The 20,996-nt window shown below is 40.5% G+C and overlaps 1 protein-coding gene across 2 annotated transcripts in view; it reads left to right on the forward strand.

Moving 5' to 3' along the window:
• LOC120941166 (myosin-6) overlaps window positions 1–20,996 on the forward strand; it is a 39,164-nt gene that overhangs the window by 10,896 nt on the left and 7,272 nt on the right. Inside the window, exons 6-27 of one of the 2 annotated variants that reach the window (XM_040354456.1) lie at window positions 151–178; window positions 268–367; window positions 1,151–1,243; window positions 1,443–1,506; window positions 1,930–2,028; window positions 3,653–3,756; window positions 6,827–6,965; window positions 9,392–9,510; window positions 9,659–9,808; window positions 11,278–11,448; window positions 11,601–11,913; window positions 12,001–12,068; window positions 13,499–13,586; window positions 13,792–13,909; window positions 13,991–14,114; window positions 14,204–14,340; window positions 17,415–17,670; window positions 18,329–18,571; window positions 18,656–18,832; window positions 20,033–20,178; window positions 20,263–20,353; window positions 20,510–20,899. In XM_040354456.1, coding sequence (XP_040210390.1) covers window positions 151–178; window positions 268–367; window positions 1,151–1,243; window positions 1,443–1,506; window positions 1,930–2,028; window positions 3,653–3,756; window positions 6,827–6,965; window positions 9,392–9,510; window positions 9,659–9,808; window positions 11,278–11,448; window positions 11,601–11,913; window positions 12,001–12,068; window positions 13,499–13,586; window positions 13,792–13,909; window positions 13,991–14,114; window positions 14,204–14,340; window positions 17,415–17,670; window positions 18,329–18,571; window positions 18,656–18,832; window positions 20,033–20,178; window positions 20,263–20,353; window positions 20,510–20,899 — 3,218 coding nt within the window. The remainder of the gene's footprint in view (window positions 1–150; window positions 179–267; window positions 368–1,150; window positions 1,244–1,442; window positions 1,507–1,929; window positions 2,029–3,652; window positions 3,757–6,826; window positions 6,966–9,391; window positions 9,511–9,658; window positions 9,809–11,277; window positions 11,449–11,600; window positions 11,914–12,000; window positions 12,069–13,498; window positions 13,587–13,791; window positions 13,910–13,990; window positions 14,115–14,203; window positions 14,341–17,414; window positions 17,671–18,328; window positions 18,572–18,655; window positions 18,833–20,032; window positions 20,179–20,262; window positions 20,354–20,509; window positions 20,900–20,996) is intronic. The other variant, XM_040354458.1, reaches the window with a different exon arrangement.

A 20,996-nucleotide genomic window follows, 5' to 3' on the forward strand; every position in this document is an offset into this window, starting at 1 on the left:
AAAGGGCAGCAAGTTGGGCACCAGGAGCTTATACTATTGGACTGTTAATCTAGTGTTATTTAAATGTTTCTTTCTGAAGATGATCAATAGCCGTATAAGTTGTACTATGGTAATTTTTGGTAATTTTTTGTGTTTTCTTTTTTCTCCTAGATCGTGAGAATCAGTCCATCCTGATCACGTAAGCTGGCATTTTCTTGCATCACTAGCTCTTAGGTAGATCGTTGTTTTCCTAAAATTTTAACACTACCTCCATCTTCTTCTACTTAGTGGAGAATCTGGTGCTGGGAAGACCGTAAACACCAAGCGTGTCATTCAGTACTTTGCCAGCATTGCAGCCATTGGAGGAAAAAAGGAGTCAGCCAACAAGGTGAGGGGGAAAAAGGGGAGAAAGGGGGTTGATTACAGTAAGGGAAACGTAAGAAGTAAAAAGGGAGAAATGAGAGATTATAGAGATGATGTAAGTGTAGCACTATTTTTTTCTCTCTCTGCGGCTACTGAGGTAAGATGGCGTCACCTGTATAGTATTTAGAAGCAGAGTCTTCATAATCTGTGTGATCAGGGCAGGATCTTTAACAAGCACAGTGCCTCCACTCAATTGGGACTTGTGACTAGCAAATGAAATCCCAATTGAGAAATATATCTCCACATAGACAGTAATCCACACAGAATTCTATTTGAAAGTCCATGTATTAAAGAAATAACATTCAGTGAACCATCCAACATAAAGTATTTTCCAAACAGGAACATGAAATCATTATCATTTTCTATGTATGTCTCAGTGAGATGAATCTGCAGCACTTACTCAGTCTGTTTTCTCTTAGCAGCCATTACTGTACTGTCCCCACATGTCTCTCTCCACCCACAAACCCATTGCCATCCTCTGCTCTTCTTGATGACTTCATCCTTGGTGAGACAGAGAGCATAGCAACCATATTAGAAAAGGGAAAACAAACACTGCATAACAAGAGTATACACTTGGTAAATGGGCAAAGAAATGTTCACATCACTACATAAGCAAAACAGGTTAGGAACACAAAAAATATATAACTGGAATATAACAAACATTTTATGAAGTTGCTCATTGAAACAATGTTGGGGCATATGAAAAAAATTGAATACCTATTCATGAGTGATATCAATATTTTTTCAGGGAACTCTGGAGGATCAAATCATCCAGGCTAACCCTGCATTGGAAGCTTTTGGGAATGCCAAAACAGTCCGTAATGACAACTCTTCACGATTTGTGAGTACAATTGCCACATGTTCTGTTAGCCAATAGTCTTTTATCTATTTCTTCTGTTCCTCTACACTACATACCATGCTTTATTCCACTTTGCTGTGATTGCCCTGTCTCGTTGATGTTTCTTTTCTTCCGAGCAGTGGATTCTCATTCTTTCCTGATCTCTATTACTCTGACTTTTGTCATCTTTCACATTGGCCAGGGTAAATTCATCCGGATCCACTTTGGTGCCTCCGGCAAGCTGGCTTCTGCTGACATAGAAACCTGTGAGTTCCTCTACTTTCTCTCCCTTCATATCACTGGATGCTTTGTCCACCAGTAATAACGTTTATTTTAAAATTCTCACTTTTTTTGTATGCTAAGCTGCATTTAGTATACTTTAGATCAGTGGTTCTCAACCCTGTCCTTAAGTACCCCCAACAGGCCATGTTTTTGGAATTTTTCTTAGATAAAACAGCTGTCCAAAATACCAAGCCATTGACTCTAAATTAAAGCACCTGTTCAAGATAAAGGAAAACCTGCAAACATGGCCTGTTGGGGGTACTTGAGGACAGGGTTGAGAACCACTGCTTTAGATCACATACTACAGTAGTGTATTTTAATTAATATATTTCTTATAAACATTGTTCATTTATTTCCAACTAAACGTTACCATCTTCTGTTTAACTAATATAATTTTGTCTGTCTAGATCTTCTGGAAAAATCTCGTTGCATCTTCCAGCTGAAGTCTGAAAGGAATTATCACATCTTCTACCAGATCTTGTCCATGAAAAAGCCAGAGCTTCTAGGTGGGTCTTGGTTTTGTCCATGTCATGTAAATCTAATTTCAAAATAGAATCTTGGAGCTGAACTCTGAGAATTAGACAAAATCTACTTTTGCAGTGGGATTTCGTGCAATGCAAGGGTTAAATGCTTGTGTATCACTACCCCTACAAAAGGTTGCTTGTTGGGTCTTTTCTCTCTGTATAGCAGCGACCAGACACACAGCAGAATTCACTCTGGCTCAATGAATAGCCTAAGCAAAAGTGCACCAAGGGGTTAACAGCAGCACAGGCACCCAGGTTGTGCTCTCAGGTCTGTACTCCCAGGTCCTTAAGTAGTTGGATACCTTCCTTCTGCAACAGGCAGACATTTGAAAAGTAGACTCCCCAGAGTGATCCCTGGGTGAGATTCCTCCTTCCTCAGAGATTTCTATGAGTGGATAGGTCCCCTAGCTTTGTGTCTGATGGGACCTCGTTGAGCTTCTTGGTAGGCGACAGTTAAACAGCATGGGAGGGCAAATGCCCTCAAGGCTGGGTGCCTCTCCTCTTGGGACAGGACCTTGACTGATCAAGCCCCAGACTATTTATGTTCTCTCCAGCCACCTTCTGAGAATGCTTTCCCAGGGATTGGCTGAGACCTCAAAATTATTCAGACTGCTCACTTAGGCCGGCTCCACTCCTATGTTCTGGAGATTTCCAGGAAGCAGGGAAAAGCAATCAAGTGTACAACCTGGGGGACCCCGATCAGCCCAGACAATCAACAACTTCTCCACTGATTACAGAGGAGAACAAAAAGAACTTACATTACCTGACAGCCTTGCACCTAACTAGGAGGGTGCTACACTTATTTAGTTTAGACTTGTAGGGATAAGGTATATTACTTACCTATCCCTTGGTCCAGCAGGCTCCAGAGTTGTTCTCTTCTACCTTTTAGCGCCTGTTGTTGGGCTGTGGTCAGTCTATTGGCGTCATTCCATACAGTGCAGTGCTAGTAAAGTGAAACTCAAGTTCCGCTGTTACTGACTGCAGGCAGTCAGGTTCTTTATTGCAGAAGAGACATGCAATGTTTCTTTTGCAATAAAATACACTTACCTGTCTGCAATCAGCAGGCTCTGGCATTTGTACACTGAGCTGCACAGCTCAGCTTACAGAGCCGGCCTAATCCTTGGATGCTGGGATGGCTGATGTCATCCCACTCCAGCCAAGGAAGATGGCACACAAAAGAAGATGACGGAACCAATGAGGACCAAGGACCGTTGGAGGAAGGGTAAGTATAGCTCCCCTTAGTTTCATTTTAACCCTGCATTTTACATGAAGGAAGCTGCAGCCACAGCTGAGTGCGCCTTGGAAAGGAGGAAGTGCTGGACCAGTAATCTGGATGGAGGAAGCCTGTCAGTGCCATAAATGGGGTAATTGTTACATCTTATCCCTGCACACCTAGAATTAATGAGCACTTAACACTTACAATGCAGGAAGGCCCCACTGTAAGGGTAGATTTTGTCTAATTTCTGGAGTACAACTTTAATAATACAGAGCAGAAACTGTCTCTGTTAGGCACCTCTGTCCATAATGGTCTATAAGGCATGTCTAATGTGTATTATATTACGTATTCAAATATTTTGGTTAATTTATATTTTGTCCTTAATGGCAGATATGCTTCTGGTTACGAATAACCCATATGACTATGCCTACATCTCCCAAGGAGAAGTCACTGTCGCCTCCATAGATGATTCTGATGAACTCATGGCAACAGATGTAAGACTAGTTTCTTTGAAGGAATTGATATACAGCTAGTTGGTCAGATTACATATCTATATATATAAAACTCAACGTGTGGGTGTATGTATGTTCCAGCATCACGTCCAAACGGCTAAAGATATTAACATGAAACTTGGCACACATGTTACTTATATGTCAGCAACAAACATAGGATAGGTGGTTTAACCCTTACCCACCCCCATTTGCCATGGTCGGGGTTTTTCTTTAAAGTCCCATTCAACTCTATGGGAAATACATGTTACTTCATGTTCCAGCATCACGTCCAAACGGCTAAAGATATTAACATGAAACTTGGCACACATGTTACTTATATGTCAGCAACAAACATAGGATAGGTGGTTTAACCCTTACCCACCCCATTTGCCATGGTCGGGGTTTTCCTTTAAAGTCCCATTCAACTCTATGGGAAATACATGTTACTTCATAACTTCCAAACGGCTGTAGATATTTCGATAACACTTGGTCACATGTTACTTATATGTCCACTTAAACTATAGGATAGTTAATTTATCCCTTAACTACCCCCATTTGTGAGGGTCGGGGTTCAAATCAATGGGAAATGTATGTTCCCACATAACTTCTGTACGCCTGGAGATATTTCAATAATACCTGGTACACATATTACTTATATGCCAAATAAAAATATATGACAGCTAAATTAACCCTTACCTACACCCTTATATAAAAGATGGGTATATTTATATTACTATGATTTTCCTCCCCAAACGGTTAAGATAGGAAGACCGGGCAACGCCGGGTATTCAGCTAGTATTCAATAAAAATAAGAATTACATTTTTACATAAAACTAGCATAAGTATACAAATCAAATTTTATATCAGTCTTCAGTAATCCCTATAAAAAAAAAAAAAAAACATGTTTTCAGAGTGAGTAGGGCAGCAGTGTCAGCCAATACGAGCTTAAAGCTGGCCAATACACTGATTGAAATTTGGCAGGTTTAGTCTGTTCAATATTATTCAAATATTACCATTATAAATGTGATTAATGTGGTATATACATATATATTAAAGAAGGGCCACACTAGTACCACATCCATGAATTCGAAATACCTACAAAGAAAAATATAAGAATGATATTTTTCTAATATTCTGACTTTACTTGTATATTTGGAGGCAACAACAGTGTTTAAAACATATATAGTTTTATTTCTACATAATAGTCATAAGGGTATATGGGTCAATTTATGATCCTAAAATTATTATAAAGGTTATACAGATCTAAACCTTAAATGTCACCATGGTGGTTCTAGAGGGGGTGGATGTCTTTGCCCCAACAAATGCCCTATATTTCTACAATAGCCATTATTAAATGATATTTTGATGTAGTATACACAATATTAACAGAGGCCTTTGGCAAAGCGTTCTCTTTTTCAACTCAATTAATGGATTAAATCCGCTTCTTCAGGACAGAACTTGAACATAATAGTGTACTAGATATAATTGAAAACAATCAGTTAAAAAAAAAAATTACCATAATTATGGTTTCAAAAAGTAACTACAAAAGCAACGATGTATATAGTGTACACAAACTCAATTCATGTTACATCACATCCACCTCATGGCATAAAACTCACTGCAATTGTTTGACCACCTACTATAGATAAGTGTCAGAAACCATGAATCAGACCGAGACAGAAGTACAGTTAAATCACACTTGTTTAATAATAATAATAAAAAGATAAACAGAGTAAGCGTAGTTAAAACATAGCCAGAGTTCAGTAACGGATCGGGTAGTCAGCCAAGCCAATGTCCAAGAGGCAGCGATAAAGGTAGACATACAGCAAGCAGGATCTGTAGCCAGAGGGAAAGTCAGTCAAGCAGGTCTTCAACAGGAACACAGGAGAAAGTCTCTAGTGATGTTAACACAGGCGAAGCTAAAGAGCAAATGAACTGGAAGGCAGAGCTGACAAGCAGGATCATCAACAGGTGGATCACCGTGGAGAGATGGGAGCTGGCAATTAGCTGACAGCTGAGATGCCAGCACAGATAGGGAAGGGCTTAGCCCAGCCCTGACAGTAAGTCAAACAGTGCTTGATTCTTATCTCCTAACAATCATTCTTCCAAAAAAATATCATATCCAGACAAGTTCCAAACTTCTTTTATATAATAGCCACCTCATATAGCCAGTATATAATCAGTACAGCATGTCATCTGGGAACAGAGGTTACTCATAGTGTAGACCTTTATTATCAAAATTAATACATTAAAAATTAATGCACTTGCATGTAAAAAGTGCCCCAAGAGCTATGACTGCAAACATATGATAAGCTATATGGGTATCTACTTCGATTCACAATCCTTGCCACAGATCCAGCAGCATGCGTGCCTACATCTCCAACCCTACCTTGGCACGTGCACTGCTGGATCTATGGCAAAGATTGTGAGTTTGAACTAAATACAAAAAAATATGGTTCAGTACAGCTTTTCATATTCTTGCTTTCATAGTACTTGAAGCACTTTTGCTTGGACATAAGTTTCTTTGATTTACCTATAGTGACTGAGTGGGTAGTCAAACAATTGTGGTGAGTTTTAGCCCATAAGTTGAAGGCAACCAACACAGGGTAAGTTTGCATAAACCGGGTAAAGTACATTTAAGCTTGTCCTACATGGCTTGAATTTCTGTTAGTACCACCTGGCTCAGCAAAAGTCCAATTAAAAATCTAGGGAGCTAGGTGGAAAATTGTGGTCTATCAGCTGCAGTCACAGTTCAGGTATTTAGTTTCAGGTGCTGTGGCTGTCTGAATACAAAAGCCGGCAGGGGAGATTCCTCCATCCCTGCTATTTAGCAAGGCTGGAGGAATCAAGTATGGCTAGACTTATTATTGTGAAGAAGAGGACCATGTTTATGAAATGGAGTATGGTTTTTCACCAAGAATAATAACTAATAATAGTAATACACTGAAGCTTAGGCAATTTATTGTTGGATTTAATAACATTATATTTTTATTGGTTATCACAGTGATTATCAATCAGATTTAGTTAGTTGTTTTTCACGTTATATTAAACTTACATTGTCTGACACCCCCAGAATGCCTTTGATGTTCTGGGTTTCACAGCGGAGGAAAAAGCTGGTGTGTACAAGTTGACTGGATCCATCATGCATTCTGGCAACATGAAATTCAAGAATAAGCAAAGGGAAGAACAAGCAGAACCAGATGGGACTGAGGGTGAGATATGCAACTGAATTAGTAGATGTATTCAATATAAACCACACTGTACTGTAACTTTAAAGTTGGCCATATACAGTATCTCACAAAAGTGAGTACACCAATCACATTTTTGAAAATATTTTATCATATCTTTTCATGTGACAACACTGAAGAAATGACACTTTTCTGCAATGTAAAGTAGTGAGTGTACAGCTTGTATAACAGTGTAAATTTGCTGTCCCCTTAAAATAACTCAACACACAGCCATTAATGTCTAAACCGCTGGCAACAAAAGTGAGTACACCCCTAAGTAATAATTTTCTGGCAGGGAGATAAACTTACATCCAACTTACAAACGACTCCTACTTACAAACTGAGGGAGTCAATAGGAAGTAAGAGGAAATCTACCCCTAGGAAGGGAAATTCACCACTGTAAGAGCTATTATGGGAAAAAGGTACCTCTACTGATGCTTTATCACCAAGGCCTGTTTCCACAACAACCCAAAATTTTCCAAATACAATTGTCATTGGGACAGAAAGTGAGGTGAGATCTTCTGAACAGGGGCGCAGACAGCAAATCAAATGTTACAGGGGTGTTAACACTTCCCTATGCTATCTAAAAAGCTTAAAAATATTTTTTTTGGCTGGAGCCACACTTAAAAAAAATACCTGTTTTGACTTACAAACAGAATCAACTTAAAAACAAACCTACAGACCATATCTTATTTGTAACCCGGGGACCACCTGTATTTGGTTCAAATAGTGTCAAGCGTGTGGAGCGGCAGCCATTTGGGGAGTACAAAGACAAGTGCGTCTTGCCTACAGTCAAGCATGGTGGTGGGAGTGTCATGGTCTGGCGCTGCATGAGTGCTGCCGGCACTAGGGAACTACAGTTCATTGAGGGAACCATGAATGCCAACATGTACTGTGACATACTGAAACAGAGCATGATCCCCTTCCTTCGGTGACTGGGCTGCAGGGCAGTATTCCAACATAATGACCCCAAACACACCTCCAAGACAACCACTGCCTTGCTAAAAAAGCTGAGGGTAAAGGTGATACCAAGCATGTCTCCAGACCTAAACCCTATTGAGCATCTGTGGAGCATCCTCAAATGGAAGGTGAAGGAGCGCAAGGTCTCTAACATCCACCAGCTCTGTGATGTCATCACGGAGGAGTGGAAGAGGACTCCAGTGGCAACCTGTGAAGCTCTGGTGAACTCCATGCCCAAGAGGGTTAAGACAGTGCTAGAAAAAAAATGGTGGCCACACAAAATATTGACACTTTGGACCCAATTTGGACATTTTCACTTAGGGGTGTTCTCACTTTTGTGGCCAGCGGGTTAGACATTATTGGCTGTGTGTTGAGTTATTTTGAGGGGACAGCAAACTTACACTGTTATACAAGCTGTACACTCACTACTTTGCTTTGTAGCAAAGTGTCATATCGTCAGTGTTGTCACATGAAAAAATATAATAAAATATTTACAAAAATGTGAGGGGTATACCCACTTTTATAATATACTGTACATAAATTTGTGTATTCCTATTAGCTTTAAGGCTGAATGAAAAATAACTAACCAAAGCCTTTGTCAATGTTATACAGCATGGATGGAAGAACCTTTCACTGTGGCTATTGTATTTATATCTCAAACAGAGGCTGCATCTGATTGGATGTAGCCTCTGTTTGGCTGAAAATATGCCAGCTAGAACATTCAACTAAAGTGGATTGAACTATTGATTTTTCTGAAACAGAGCAGAGCCAGATGGGCTACCCACTGACCAAATTATGGCTGACAAGCTTAAGTTTCACACATCATTAGGTCACATGACCTGCAGTTACAGCTATCATTGTGATGCAGGTGCCTGCTAGATTTAAAACAGTTTAATGTGTTTATTGTAGTTTGATATGTTCTTGGGTGAAGCCATTTGGTTCCTGGCAACACTGTCATTTCAAATGATTCTTTATTCAGATTTGCTTAACTATGACACAAATGTTCTATGGTATTTTTGCACATAAGGATTTTTTTTTTTTTATCAATTTATGGCACTATTTCTATATCAATTGACCAAATAAAATAACTCCATTGCAATGTCAAGTTGTTTTTTTGACATTGCAATGGAGTTATCTTATTTGGTCAATTGATATAGAAAGAGTGCCATAAATTGATTAAAAAATAAAAAAAATCCATAGATTATAGGGAAGGAGGTTTTCCTTAAACTCAGTATTGGTGGCAAACAGTAAAAAAACATATTATTAAAAATACATTGTATTAAACTGAAATGCAACACTGCTGTTTTGCTAATATCAATGTAAAAGGGTCATGGCTTCCAAAAAAATTAACAAAAATGATGCTGTTTGACTATGGTGTGCACACAAATATATTTAATCCAATGTATAAATGCTTTGTGATGAAGGCTGGTAATACTGTACTCATGTTACAGAGGCTGACAAATGTGCCTACCTCATGGGCCTGAATTCTGCTGACATCCTGAAAGGATTGTGCCACCCCAGAGTCAAGGTTGGCAATGAGTATGTCACCAAGGGACAAACTGTCCAACAGGTGAAGATGATTTTATCTTGAAATATCTTTTTCTATATATTTGATTTTTAATTAATTAAGGCTTCTTTCAACAAACACTTTCTTTTGCTGCCTTCTCTACTTGTCTGCCTTTCATAATCATAACACATACATTTTCCTCATTGTTTAGGTAAGCAATTCCATCGGTGCCCTGGCCAAGTCAGTGTATGAAAAGATGTTTATGTGGATGGTGATTAGAATAAACACCACCCTGGAAACCAAACAGCCCAGACAATACTTCATTGGAGTGCTGGACATTGCAGGATTTGAGATCTTTGATGTAAGTATTATATAATAAAGTGTGAAATAAAACTTGATAGTACAGAGGTTTCTGTAAAACCACAGGAAGAGAAGAAAGGATAAAGGCATTTCCGAGATTAAATTGCAAATCTATAAAAAAAAGGCTATGTCTAGGTTTGTGTATATGTCCAAACATGAACAAGCTGGCCCACTGATGACATTTACATATTGTGTAGTGCCACCCCCGTAGGGGCCGCTGGAACATGACTGTCCCCAGAGGTTGCCCTGACCTTGCAAGATTCTCTGACACCCTGGATTCTGTTGTAATTCAAAGAGAGGGTGCAAATGCAAAAAAAAAACACCAAGAAATAATAGAGATTGCAAATTGATATTTTAGTAGATATTCTAGAATTTACAAGGGGAATTTTTTTTTAATGTGGGTATTCTACAAATTGCAAACTTTAGCATTAAACAGAGTTACAGAGATATGCAATGAAATGGCAGTGACAGTGAACCTGGTGGTAAAAGCCAACAGGCCTTAAAATAACCTATGACCCCAGGTACAAGAGGGGGAGAGAAGACTTTTTGTCAGTCAGCTCCCTCTAAGCCCTGATGCCACAGGTGAAAAGAAATAACAAAAGACAATATGTAAAACCTGGGTAAGAGTTCCCCTTTAAGATAAACAGGTGCTACACTTTTAACAATTTAACTGCCCGGCAGCAACTGCCTAATACTCCATCTTCATTTCTCCAGCTACTCCTGCCCAGTAGCATGTGACCTCAGCTTATATAGGAGTCCTGCACCCTGCGAATACCGAATGGGGATTGGTCAGAGCTCCTCACATGAGCTGCCTGCCACTCCAACTTCAGGTCCAACCTCTGTTCCAGAACAATCTTCCTGAAAGCAGGGGAGGCGCCTTAGAGTCAAAGCACAGGTGATCACACCCACTGCTACACTAATCACTCCCAGCCCCAGATCAAAACAAGAAGGCCTAGCCTAGAGCACAGGCCTGCCTAAATTTGCCTGCACTGATAGCTTAAACCCAGAAAAATCCTATTCTAGCACCTACCTAAAGGTAGAGGGTGCTACACATGATCTACCTGAATTGCATAAAAGTTCAGAGACCAAGTGATGATGTCATTGGAACAAAAATAAGGTATGTAGTGAACACACAAAGGTTTTATTTAAAAACGTAAATTAACATGTTGATGCTAATGAAGGGAGGAAAGAAAGAACCAGGGAAGGCAAAATATATGCAGAACAAACTTCAACTTTAACAATGATTATATATATATATATATATATATATATATATATATATATATATATATATATATATATATATATATATATATGTATGTATATAATAAAATAGAGCATGAGGCACACTGTGAGTGAGAACATTTGAATTGTATGTGTATTTTATATGTATTTTTCTATCGTGAGTAAATATTCCTTTTGCTTACATTGGCCTTTCTTCTTTGTCTAACACATTTTTTACACCTTCAGTTCAACAGCTTTGAGCAACTGTGCATTAACTTCACTAATGAGAAGTTGCAGCAGTTCTTCAACCACCACATGTTCGTGTTGGAGCAGGAGGAATACAAGAAAGAGGGAATTGAATGGGAGTTCATTGACTTTGGTATGGATCTACAGGCCTGTATTGATCTCATAGAGAAGGTAAGAGTGACAGGAACTAATTTACTTTACATATACTGCATGTATATATGTGCTTTTCATGTTCTTTCTTATCTTACTTTGACAGGATATTTTCCCTTTTTACATAGTTACTTTTTCCCTTTATGATACAATAAACTCTTTTATTTCCACAGCCCATGGGTATCATGTCCATCCTTGAAGAGGAGTGCATGTTTCCCAAGGCCTCTGATGTGACCTTTAAAGCCAAACTGTATGACAATCATCTGGGCAAATCCAACAATTTCCAGAAGCCACGTAATCCCAAAGGAAAGCCAGAGGCTCACTTTTCTCTGGTCCACTATGCTGGCACTGTGGACTATAATATCCTTGGTTGGCTAGAAAAGAATAAGGACCCTCTTAATGAGACCGTTGTCGGATTGTATCAAAAGTCATCACTTAAGCTTTTGGCACTCCTGTTTGCCCACTATGCTGGAACTGATGGTGCGGGTAGGACCTGCTTAGAACATTAAAAACATCAAATTAGTTTGCTGCTTTTCCCTATATATTAACCATGTGTTTTATTCCAAATTATAGATGGAGCAAAAGGTAAAGGTGCGAAGAAGAAAGGATCTTCTTTTCAGACTGTGTCTGCTCTCCACAGAGTAAGATTTTTTTTTTAGCTGAGGTATTTCTATGTGACAATAAAAATGTTCATTCTTGTTTTTCACAATTTTGGGGGGGGGGAAATGCTGTGCACAATCATGTTTCAATTGCTTTTGCATCAGATTATTATATACTGCAGTCTGAGTGGTTGAATCTTTTTGCTGGCTGTGAAATACCCAGATAGTTCTTCAAAACTTTTTGAAAACTAAGGCCTCATTCACACTTGGCCATTCGGGTCCGTCTGTCACGGACCTGAACAGCCGCTTCATGCATCGCTACATCCATCCGTCCATGCGGATCGGATTGGGAAAGATCTGATGAAAACCGACATGCTGTCCGTTTTCATCAGATTGCTCCATAGGGACACAGCGGTGCCCGACAAGCCCCTCCCCACTCAGTGAGCAGAGAGGAGCTTGTCATCTGTCGGCTCAGCGGAGATCTGCGGACTGATCTCCCACTGAGCCGACCGGAGCAGGCGGACTCCGTAGCGACGGAGTCCGCCAAGTGTGAATGAAGCCTTAGGCTAGCCATACATTATACAATTTTCTTATTCAATTTCCTTTAGATTTACCGTCATATATTTAATGCAAGTGCCTGCCTGATTTCATACAATTTGAAAGTGTTTAGGTTTGACCTCATACTCAGGGCAGACTGACAACTCATGGGGCCCCTGGGCAATAGGAGAATATGGGGCCCCCAGGCAATAGAAGATTTGGGAGCCCCCAGGCAATAGATTATGGGGCCACACAGTATACACACACACATATAGTATACATACAGAGTATACACATACAGACACACAATATACACACACAGTATACACACACAGTACAGGCATACCCCACTTTTAAGTACACAACGGGGTTTATTTACTAAAGCTGGAGAGTGCAAAATCAGGCTCACTTCTGCATAGAAACCAGCTTCTAACCCCAACTTGTTCAATTAAGCCTGGTAATAAAACTTGGGAAGCTCATTGGTTTCTATGCAGAAGTGAGCCTGATTTTGCACTCTCCAGTGATAGTAAATAAACCCCATTGTGTACTTAAAAGTGGGGTATGCCTGTATACATACACACAGAATACACATAAACACACTGAAAAGGTACTGGAGAGGCGGGGCAGCTAAAATCTTGGGATTTTTTTAAAAACACCGATTTTTACATACTGTCCCTGGTTTCACTGAGGCAGGCAACCCTGATGGGGCCCCCTAGTGGCATAGGGTCCTCTGGCAGTACCTGAGTGCCCAAATGGTCAGTCCGCCCCTGCTCATACTATATGGTTTTGTTAAATATAATGGAAAATTGTACAAGAAGGTTGCATAATGTATGGCCTACCTAAGGCTACTAATTTCTAATGTTTTTGGTGTTGAATGTTTCTAGCAGGATGTGTTGGAACATGCCCCCCTCCTTGACATTTTTTTGCTTCAACAGGAGAATCTGAACAAGCTCATGACCAACTTGAGAACAACTCACCCTCACTTTGTGCGTTGTATCATTCCTAATGAACGAAAAGCTCCAGGTAATAACCAGTCAGGAAATCACTCAGAGTCCCATCTTTCCTTTTAGTAATACTTTAGAACTTAGCCCTCCTTTGACCTTACCATGGCTGAAATGTAATTTTTGTCTTAGTCTCTCTAATAACCACCCCTTTCCACCATAACTACCGCCACTAGCATAAGTTTATTTGCCTTTTTGGACACTAAATGTGTATATGTGCTTTGCAGGTGAAATGGACAATCCTTTGGTGATGCACCAGCTCCGTTGTAATGGTGTGCTGGAGGGTATTAGAATCTGCAGAAAGGGATTTCCCAATCGCATCTTGTATGGTGATTTCAAACAGCGGTAGGCACATTTACTAGAAATGCGTAGCAATGAGCATATAGTATAATTCAACATCTGTTTAAGAAGTGTTATTCTCAACAGCTACCGTATCTTGAATCCTTCCGCCATACCTGAAGGACAGTTCATAGACAGCAGGAAAGGTGCTGAAAAGCTTTTGGGCTCACTTGAGATTGATCACACTCAGTACAAATTTGGACATACAAAGGTAAACATATATTTGTATCCTTTTTTTCAACATTTGTTCCATTCAATTTCATTGGAAAATTACAAACAATACCCTACATTGTCACACAGGTGTTCTTTAAAGCTGGTCTTTTGGGTTCCCTGGAAGAAATGAGAGATGAAAGACTCTCTAGGATCATTACACGAATCCAAGCCCAGTCTCGAGGATTGCTGATGAGAATAGAATTTAAGAAGATTTTGGAGCGCAGGTAAATTTATGTACACTTAAAATTCAATTAGAGCCACAATTAGTTTAGAACAGAATACATTTTTCTCTTACAATCATTGACAGACACAGCCTCTCTTCCTTATACTTGACCAAACAGGGATTTATAGCGCCACCTGCAGGAGTAGGACACTAGGCAGAAAAGAACTCGGCACAGTCCTCTCTAGATATAAAACCCACTCTCTGCTATAGTAGGCAAGACAAGCAGAAAGAACCTGGCTCCCTGCTGGGACCCTGGGATGGGGGGGGGGGTCAGTAACTGCTCTGGTGGGGTTTCGTGAGTGCTGTTTTCTCTCTGGGGGGTTCAAGAAATCTGATTGTGGTGGTCATGTGAGTTTAACTAATTATTTTTTGTATAATTCTCCTTAAAGAGGGTGTATCCTATGCCTACATGCATTTGCTAATAGGTGTCCCTCGTTCCCATTTCAAAAAGTTAGTTTCTTTCCCTCCAATATTTGGCTCTCGCCAGAGCACCTACAGGCCCTATATGGGGATATGCAGGACATGTTGTTTCGAGGAGTGATTGTCCTGGTACCCCAGTCAGAGAGGTACCAGGAATTTTACCTCAAGCAGTTTACAGTGCCCAAGAAGGACCTGATCCTAGACCTTAAAGCCTAGAATGCCTTTGTATGGGTTCAAATGTTCAAGATTAAATCCATTCCCTCTGCGGTGGCCTCTCTTCATCAAGGGGATTTCTTGGCCTCCATAGACGTCAAGGACACCTACCTGCACATTCCCATCTGTGAGGGACACCAGCGTTTCTTATGCTTTGCGATTGGGGATGCACATTATCATTTTGTAGTGCTTCCCTCTGGTCTGGCCTACACTCCTCAGGTGTTTGCCAAGGTCTTGCTAACACAGCGAGGGATTGCTGTGATCGGTTACCTGGACAATCTGTTCATGCATGTAGAGACTCATTCGCAGAGGCATATCTAGTGAAAATGGCGCCTATGGCAAGCACTGAAACTGCGCCCATGTTAAAACATTTGAAACCCATCTTTCAGATAACCTTAACACTGATGCATTAATGACTAACCAGTGGCAGTACATTAATCCGACCAATGCTGCATATTACAGAAATTATAAATAGGTAGCATACTAGCATTAGTAATGTCCCCTTCAGCCTCCTCCCCTCCCCCAATTGGATCTAGACAGTTCATTATTAAGTCAGTCAGATGGCCGCATCCCGCATGCCATTTGGCAATGGCAATGAATCATTCATTCTAACACGCAGCTTAGCTTATACAAACTTTTTGATGAACTTGCTGAATCCTCCTTGGCAGCTCCTCTTGGTTACAGTTTAGGCACTGGGAGCAGCTCTCCAAGCTCCTCCCATCCCACCTCCTGCCATGAGTGACGTCACCCCGCCAGGACAGGACTGCTAAGCGCCTTAGGGGGAGTGAAGTGGGTAGTGCTGACAGGGATGGCTGGTGCTTGTGCCGGGTGCACGAGCGCAGTGGGCACATTGTTACAGTAAGGTAGAGAGACTCAGACCACTATAGTACAGCTAGCGGCGGCTAGTGTGTACTGTGTGAAGCACTGCCGACACTTTACCTCCACCCCCCTCCCTCCAGAAAATTGTACTGCCCAGCCCAGGGTATCTGCCCCTTCCTTGCTTATATTATAATATTCTGTTTGCTTTGTTAGCAGCAGCTTGGCATTTGCATGTAATTGCTGAGCCTATCATCTTATAGGACCCCCAGGTCCTTTTCCATTCTAGATTCCCCCAGTGAGTAGATTGCATTACAATTTTTGCCACCCAAATGCATTATTTTACATTGTTCTACATTAAACCTCATTTGCCATGTAGTTGCCCACCCAATTAGTTTGTTTTGATCTTTTTGCAAGGTTTCCACATCCTGCAGAGAAGTTATTGCCCTGCTTAGCTTTGAATCATCCGCAAATACAGAGATTGAACTGTTTATCCCATCCTCCAGGTCATTTATGAACAAATTATATAGGATTGGTACCAGCACAGAACCCTGGGGGACCCCACTACCCACCACTGACCATTCCAAGTACTCCTCATTTATCACCATCTGTACTCACCCTTGTAGACAGTTTTTAATCCATGTACTCAACCTATGGTCCATGCCAACAGACCTTATTTTTTACAGTAAATGTTTATGGGGAACTGTGTCAAATGCTTTTGCAAAATCCAGATACACCACATCTACGGGCCTTCCTTTATCTAGATGGCAACTCACCTCCTCAAAGACGGTTAATAGATTGGTTCAGCAAGAATGATTTTTCATGAATCCATGCTGATTACTGCTAATGATACCGTTCTCATTACTAAAATCTTGTATATAGTCCCTTATCATTCCCTCCAAGAGCTTGCATACTATTGATATCAGGCTAACTGGTCTGGGAGGTCAACTAATTTTGACTGACTTTTCGTTCGAGCACAATATCAATGTCTTGGTTATCATCAAACAAACATTCTACTTCCAGATTAACTTTTGGAAGCGCATAAGACCAGTTATGATTTTTTTCAGCCGGGAACAAATTAATCAATTAGAAATTCATTCATAGCCATTAGATGCAACAAAAATTGTCCATCCTTGTCCTTCTACTTGTTAACTCATTCTGGTCAAAACGGATTGTCCTCTTTAACTCTTAAAGCCTCGTACACACGACCGAGGAACTCGATGGGCGAAACACATCGTTTTGCACGTCGAGTTCCTTGTTAAGCTGTTGAGGAACTCGACAAGCCAATTTTCTCCATTCCCGTCAAAGAAATAGAGAACATGCTCTCTTTTTGGCTCGTCGAGTTTCTCGACATTTTCCTCAACGAAAATGTACACACGACCGGTTTCCTCGGCAAAAAAATATCTGTCAGCAAGTTTCTTGCTGGTTTTGTCGTGTGTACGAGGCTTTAGTCAATTGAACAAACATTCTGAAATGTCAAATTTTCTAACAAGATTCCACAGGTGTATTTAAAACATTTTGTGTGTGTGTTTTTTTTTAAATTTGGCCAAAGTTTGGCTTAATGCACTGCTATGTATTGCATGTGCAGCTTTCTTGGTTTATTCTTTATATTATTTATCATTTCAGAGACGCTCTTCTGGTTATTCAGTGGAACATTCGTGCTTTCATGGGTGTTAAGAATTGGCCATGGATGAAGCTTTACTTCAAGATCAAGCCACTGCTTAAGAGTGCAGAGACAGAGAAGGAGATGGCAAACATAAAGGAAGAGTTCCAGAGGTTAAAGGATGCCCTGGAGAAGTCTGATGCCAGACGCAAGGAGCTTGAAGAGAAGATGGTCTCCTTGTTACAAGAGAAGAATGAAATGCAACTTCAAGTGCAATCTGTAAGTCTACCTTAACATACTTTCCTATTAAGAAATTAACCTATTACACATACACAATAATTGTAATACTTCAGTACTGTCAGTTTGAAACTCTTTATTAAAAATAGTTAAGTTACTGAATATTGTGGCAGTACAAACAACTAGGTTTTGAGACCCTACATTAAATGTAACTGTACAATCAGACTCCCTTTTTGTAGTTGCAAGGGTTTGCCTACATCTTTCTTAATTAGACTGTATTTTAAAAACAAAATAAATACTGGTGTTTATATAAGACGTGAGCAGTCTTTCAGAAACCCCTGACCGGGTAATCCACTGATGCAGGCTAAACAACACCCACCAGTGTACATTGAGGGAGAGAAAAACTGAAGAAATTGGTGGAAAAAGGCAGAAGATTGTACCATGACATGCTTTTTTTGCCTATAACTTAAATTCCAATATAACTATTCAATATCCCAAAAAAATTAATGAACACATATTGTCATTATATCTATGTCAAAGCTAAGATGGTTCACGTGCACTAAACAGAGGTGACTAATGAAATAATCATGTAATTTAATATGAAAGCAGTACAGAATTTTCATATAGGTTTATATATGGTATTTTTTTTCTTCATTTTTGCTTAAAAGTTGTATTTCTGCATAAAATCTTGTTTTAATAGGAGCAAGACAATTTAAATGATGCTGAGGAAAGATGCGAACAGCTAATTAAAAACAAAATCCAACTAGAAGCCAAGCTTAAGGAGCAGACAGAACGGTTGGAAGATGAAGAGGAAATGAATGCAGAGCTGACAGCTAAGAAGAGGAAGCTGGAGGATGAATGTTCTGAGCTCAAGAAGGATATTGATGATCTGGAGCTGACATTAGCCAAAGTGGAAAAGGAAAAGCATGCCACAGAGAACAAGGTAATACTTTTTTCATCTGGAACCTTACTCTAGTCAATGACAGTTCTCCTTTCCCTTTTAGTGTCAGCTCTTCTTTTTTTCCAGGTTAAAAATCTTACCGAAGAAATGGCTGCCTTGGATGAGATCATTGCAAAACTTACCAAAGAGAAAAAGGCCCTCCAAGAGGCCCATCAGCAAACACTAGATGACCTCCAGGCTGAAGAAGACAAAGTCAATGTGCTGACAAAGGCTAAAGCTAAGCTTGAACAGCAGGTTGATGATGTAAGTGACACCTGTACTCTGTCTAGCGGTACCCCCCATAGGGGTACCCCCCTCAGAAACTCCAAAGGCAATGAACAGTCCATTAGCTTTGTTTTTGTATTTCTATTGAGGGGATTGAACTTGGATGGGGTATAGGAAGTATGGGATGCCCAGTGGATTTGGAACAAATATGGTAATTGGGACAATTATATACAACTTATATAGACTCTGGTATATACAGATCTCTCTTCCTCCAGCACAACTCTTACTGCAGACTATTACTCCTCAGCTCCTCCAGCACTCTACTTGCTTGAGCTTTCAGGCACAACTAGCACTGAATGGTTAGGCCTGACACTGGCTCAGCCAGGCCCCTTTAGTGTAGCAATGAAAAGTTCTTGTTGCTAGCTGTCCTAACTTTTGTTACTAAGCCTAGTAACCTAATTTTAGGCCCTGCCAGCCCTCCTGGCTGTAGCTGGCCTTCTCTACTGCCCATAACATCACAGTCCACGCTACTGGCTCCCATTCCAGACTGCATGCTCCCAGTCCTCTCAGGCGTACCTCCCCAGTCCTCCTGACTGTGCATGTCACTCACCAGCCCTCTCCTGGCTGTTAACAGTTGTTCCTCTCCTTGAAGACTTGCCCGGCAATGCTAGCTCCCCGCTGTCCTCTCTTGTTCCTCTTGTGCCTCCTGTCCAGAACCTTCACGCTTTCTTGAAGGGCTCTGTCTGCACCCGGGGCCCAGGCCTAAGGTCAATCCCTCAGACTGGGGAGCTCCCTCAAAGACCCCGACAGCCTAGCACTCCATCTTCAAGCTCTGAACAACTCCAACTCCCCCTCAGCTGTGCTGACCCTGGGTTTTTAAGGAGGTGTGCCCCTTGCCAATCCAGGTTGAGGATTGGTCAGGGCTCCTTAGAACACCCCAGGCAGCTCCACCTCTCCTCTACTCCTCTCTTGCTAGTACCTTTCATGAGGCTCTAGAAAAAAGAGGGAGGTATTATTGATGCTTCTTCTGAGTCAACAGTTGCTACCCTGAGGCACTTCCTGCCCAGAATCAAAACAAACAGGCCTAGCAACCAGCGAGGCCTGCCTAAATTTACCTACTCTATCAACCTCTCTCGAACCTACCTATCTAGAGGGTGCTACACTTGCATGTTCCAACTATTTATATTAAGTATCTGGTATGATATAAGCTCAATTGTGACACCTCTTCATTCCCAATAGCTGGAGGGATCTTTAGAGCAAGAGAAAAAAATAAGAATGGATTTGGAACGAATTAAACGAAAACTGGAGGGTGATCTGAAACTGACTCAAGAGAATGTGATGGATCTCGAGAATGACAAGCAACAGCTGGAGGAGAAGTTAAAGAAGTATGTTACCTCAGAATTTCGTTTTTTTTTTTTTCTAAGTGTGCCTTTGTGGTGTTGATAAATTGCATAATTTTTCTTTGACAGGAAGGAGTTTGAGACCAGTACACTAAATAGCAAAATAGAGGACGAGCAACTTTTAGGCATGCAACTTCAAAAGAAACTCAAAGAGCACCAGGTACTCTTTAATGTTACCAAATTTCCCATATTGACCACCTGAATAATATATTTTTTTTAACAAATGATCTACATAATAAATACCTACAGTAAATACACCTATTATCTTTCTTTTTTTATATGTTTTTCCTTTTTAATATATATGTTTCTTATTTAGGCTCGTATAGAAGAGCTGGAGGAGGAACTGGAAGCTGAGCGAACAGCAAGAGCCAAAGTAGAAAAACTTCGCTCTGATCTGTCAAGAGAGCTAGAGGAGATAAGTGAGCGTTTAGAAGAAGCTGGAGGAGCAACTTCTGTGCAAATGGAGCTCAACAAAAAGAGGGAGGCTGAATTCCTGAAACTCCGGCGGGATCTTGAAGAGTCCACTCTGCAATCAGAGGCCACAGCTGCTACTCTACGTAAGAAACATGCTGATTCTGTGGCAGAGCTCAGTGAACAGATAGACAACCTTCAGAGAGTCAAACAGAAACTGGAAAAGGAGAAGAGTGAATTCAAACTTGAGCTGGATGATCTAGGATCTAATATGGAGCAGGTGGTGAAAGCCAAGGTAAGGGGATTAGTATGTTGTCCTGCAGTTTTTCTAAACCAGCTATATCCCTTCTGTTTTTGGTTGACTTAAATCCAGATTTAAGTCTTAATCAATT

This window comes from Rana temporaria, chromosome 1 (assembly GCF_905171775.1).
Source record: "Rana temporaria chromosome 1, aRanTem1.1, whole genome shotgun sequence".
NCBI classification, from domain to species: domain Eukaryota; kingdom Metazoa; phylum Chordata; class Amphibia; order Anura; family Ranidae; genus Rana; species Rana temporaria.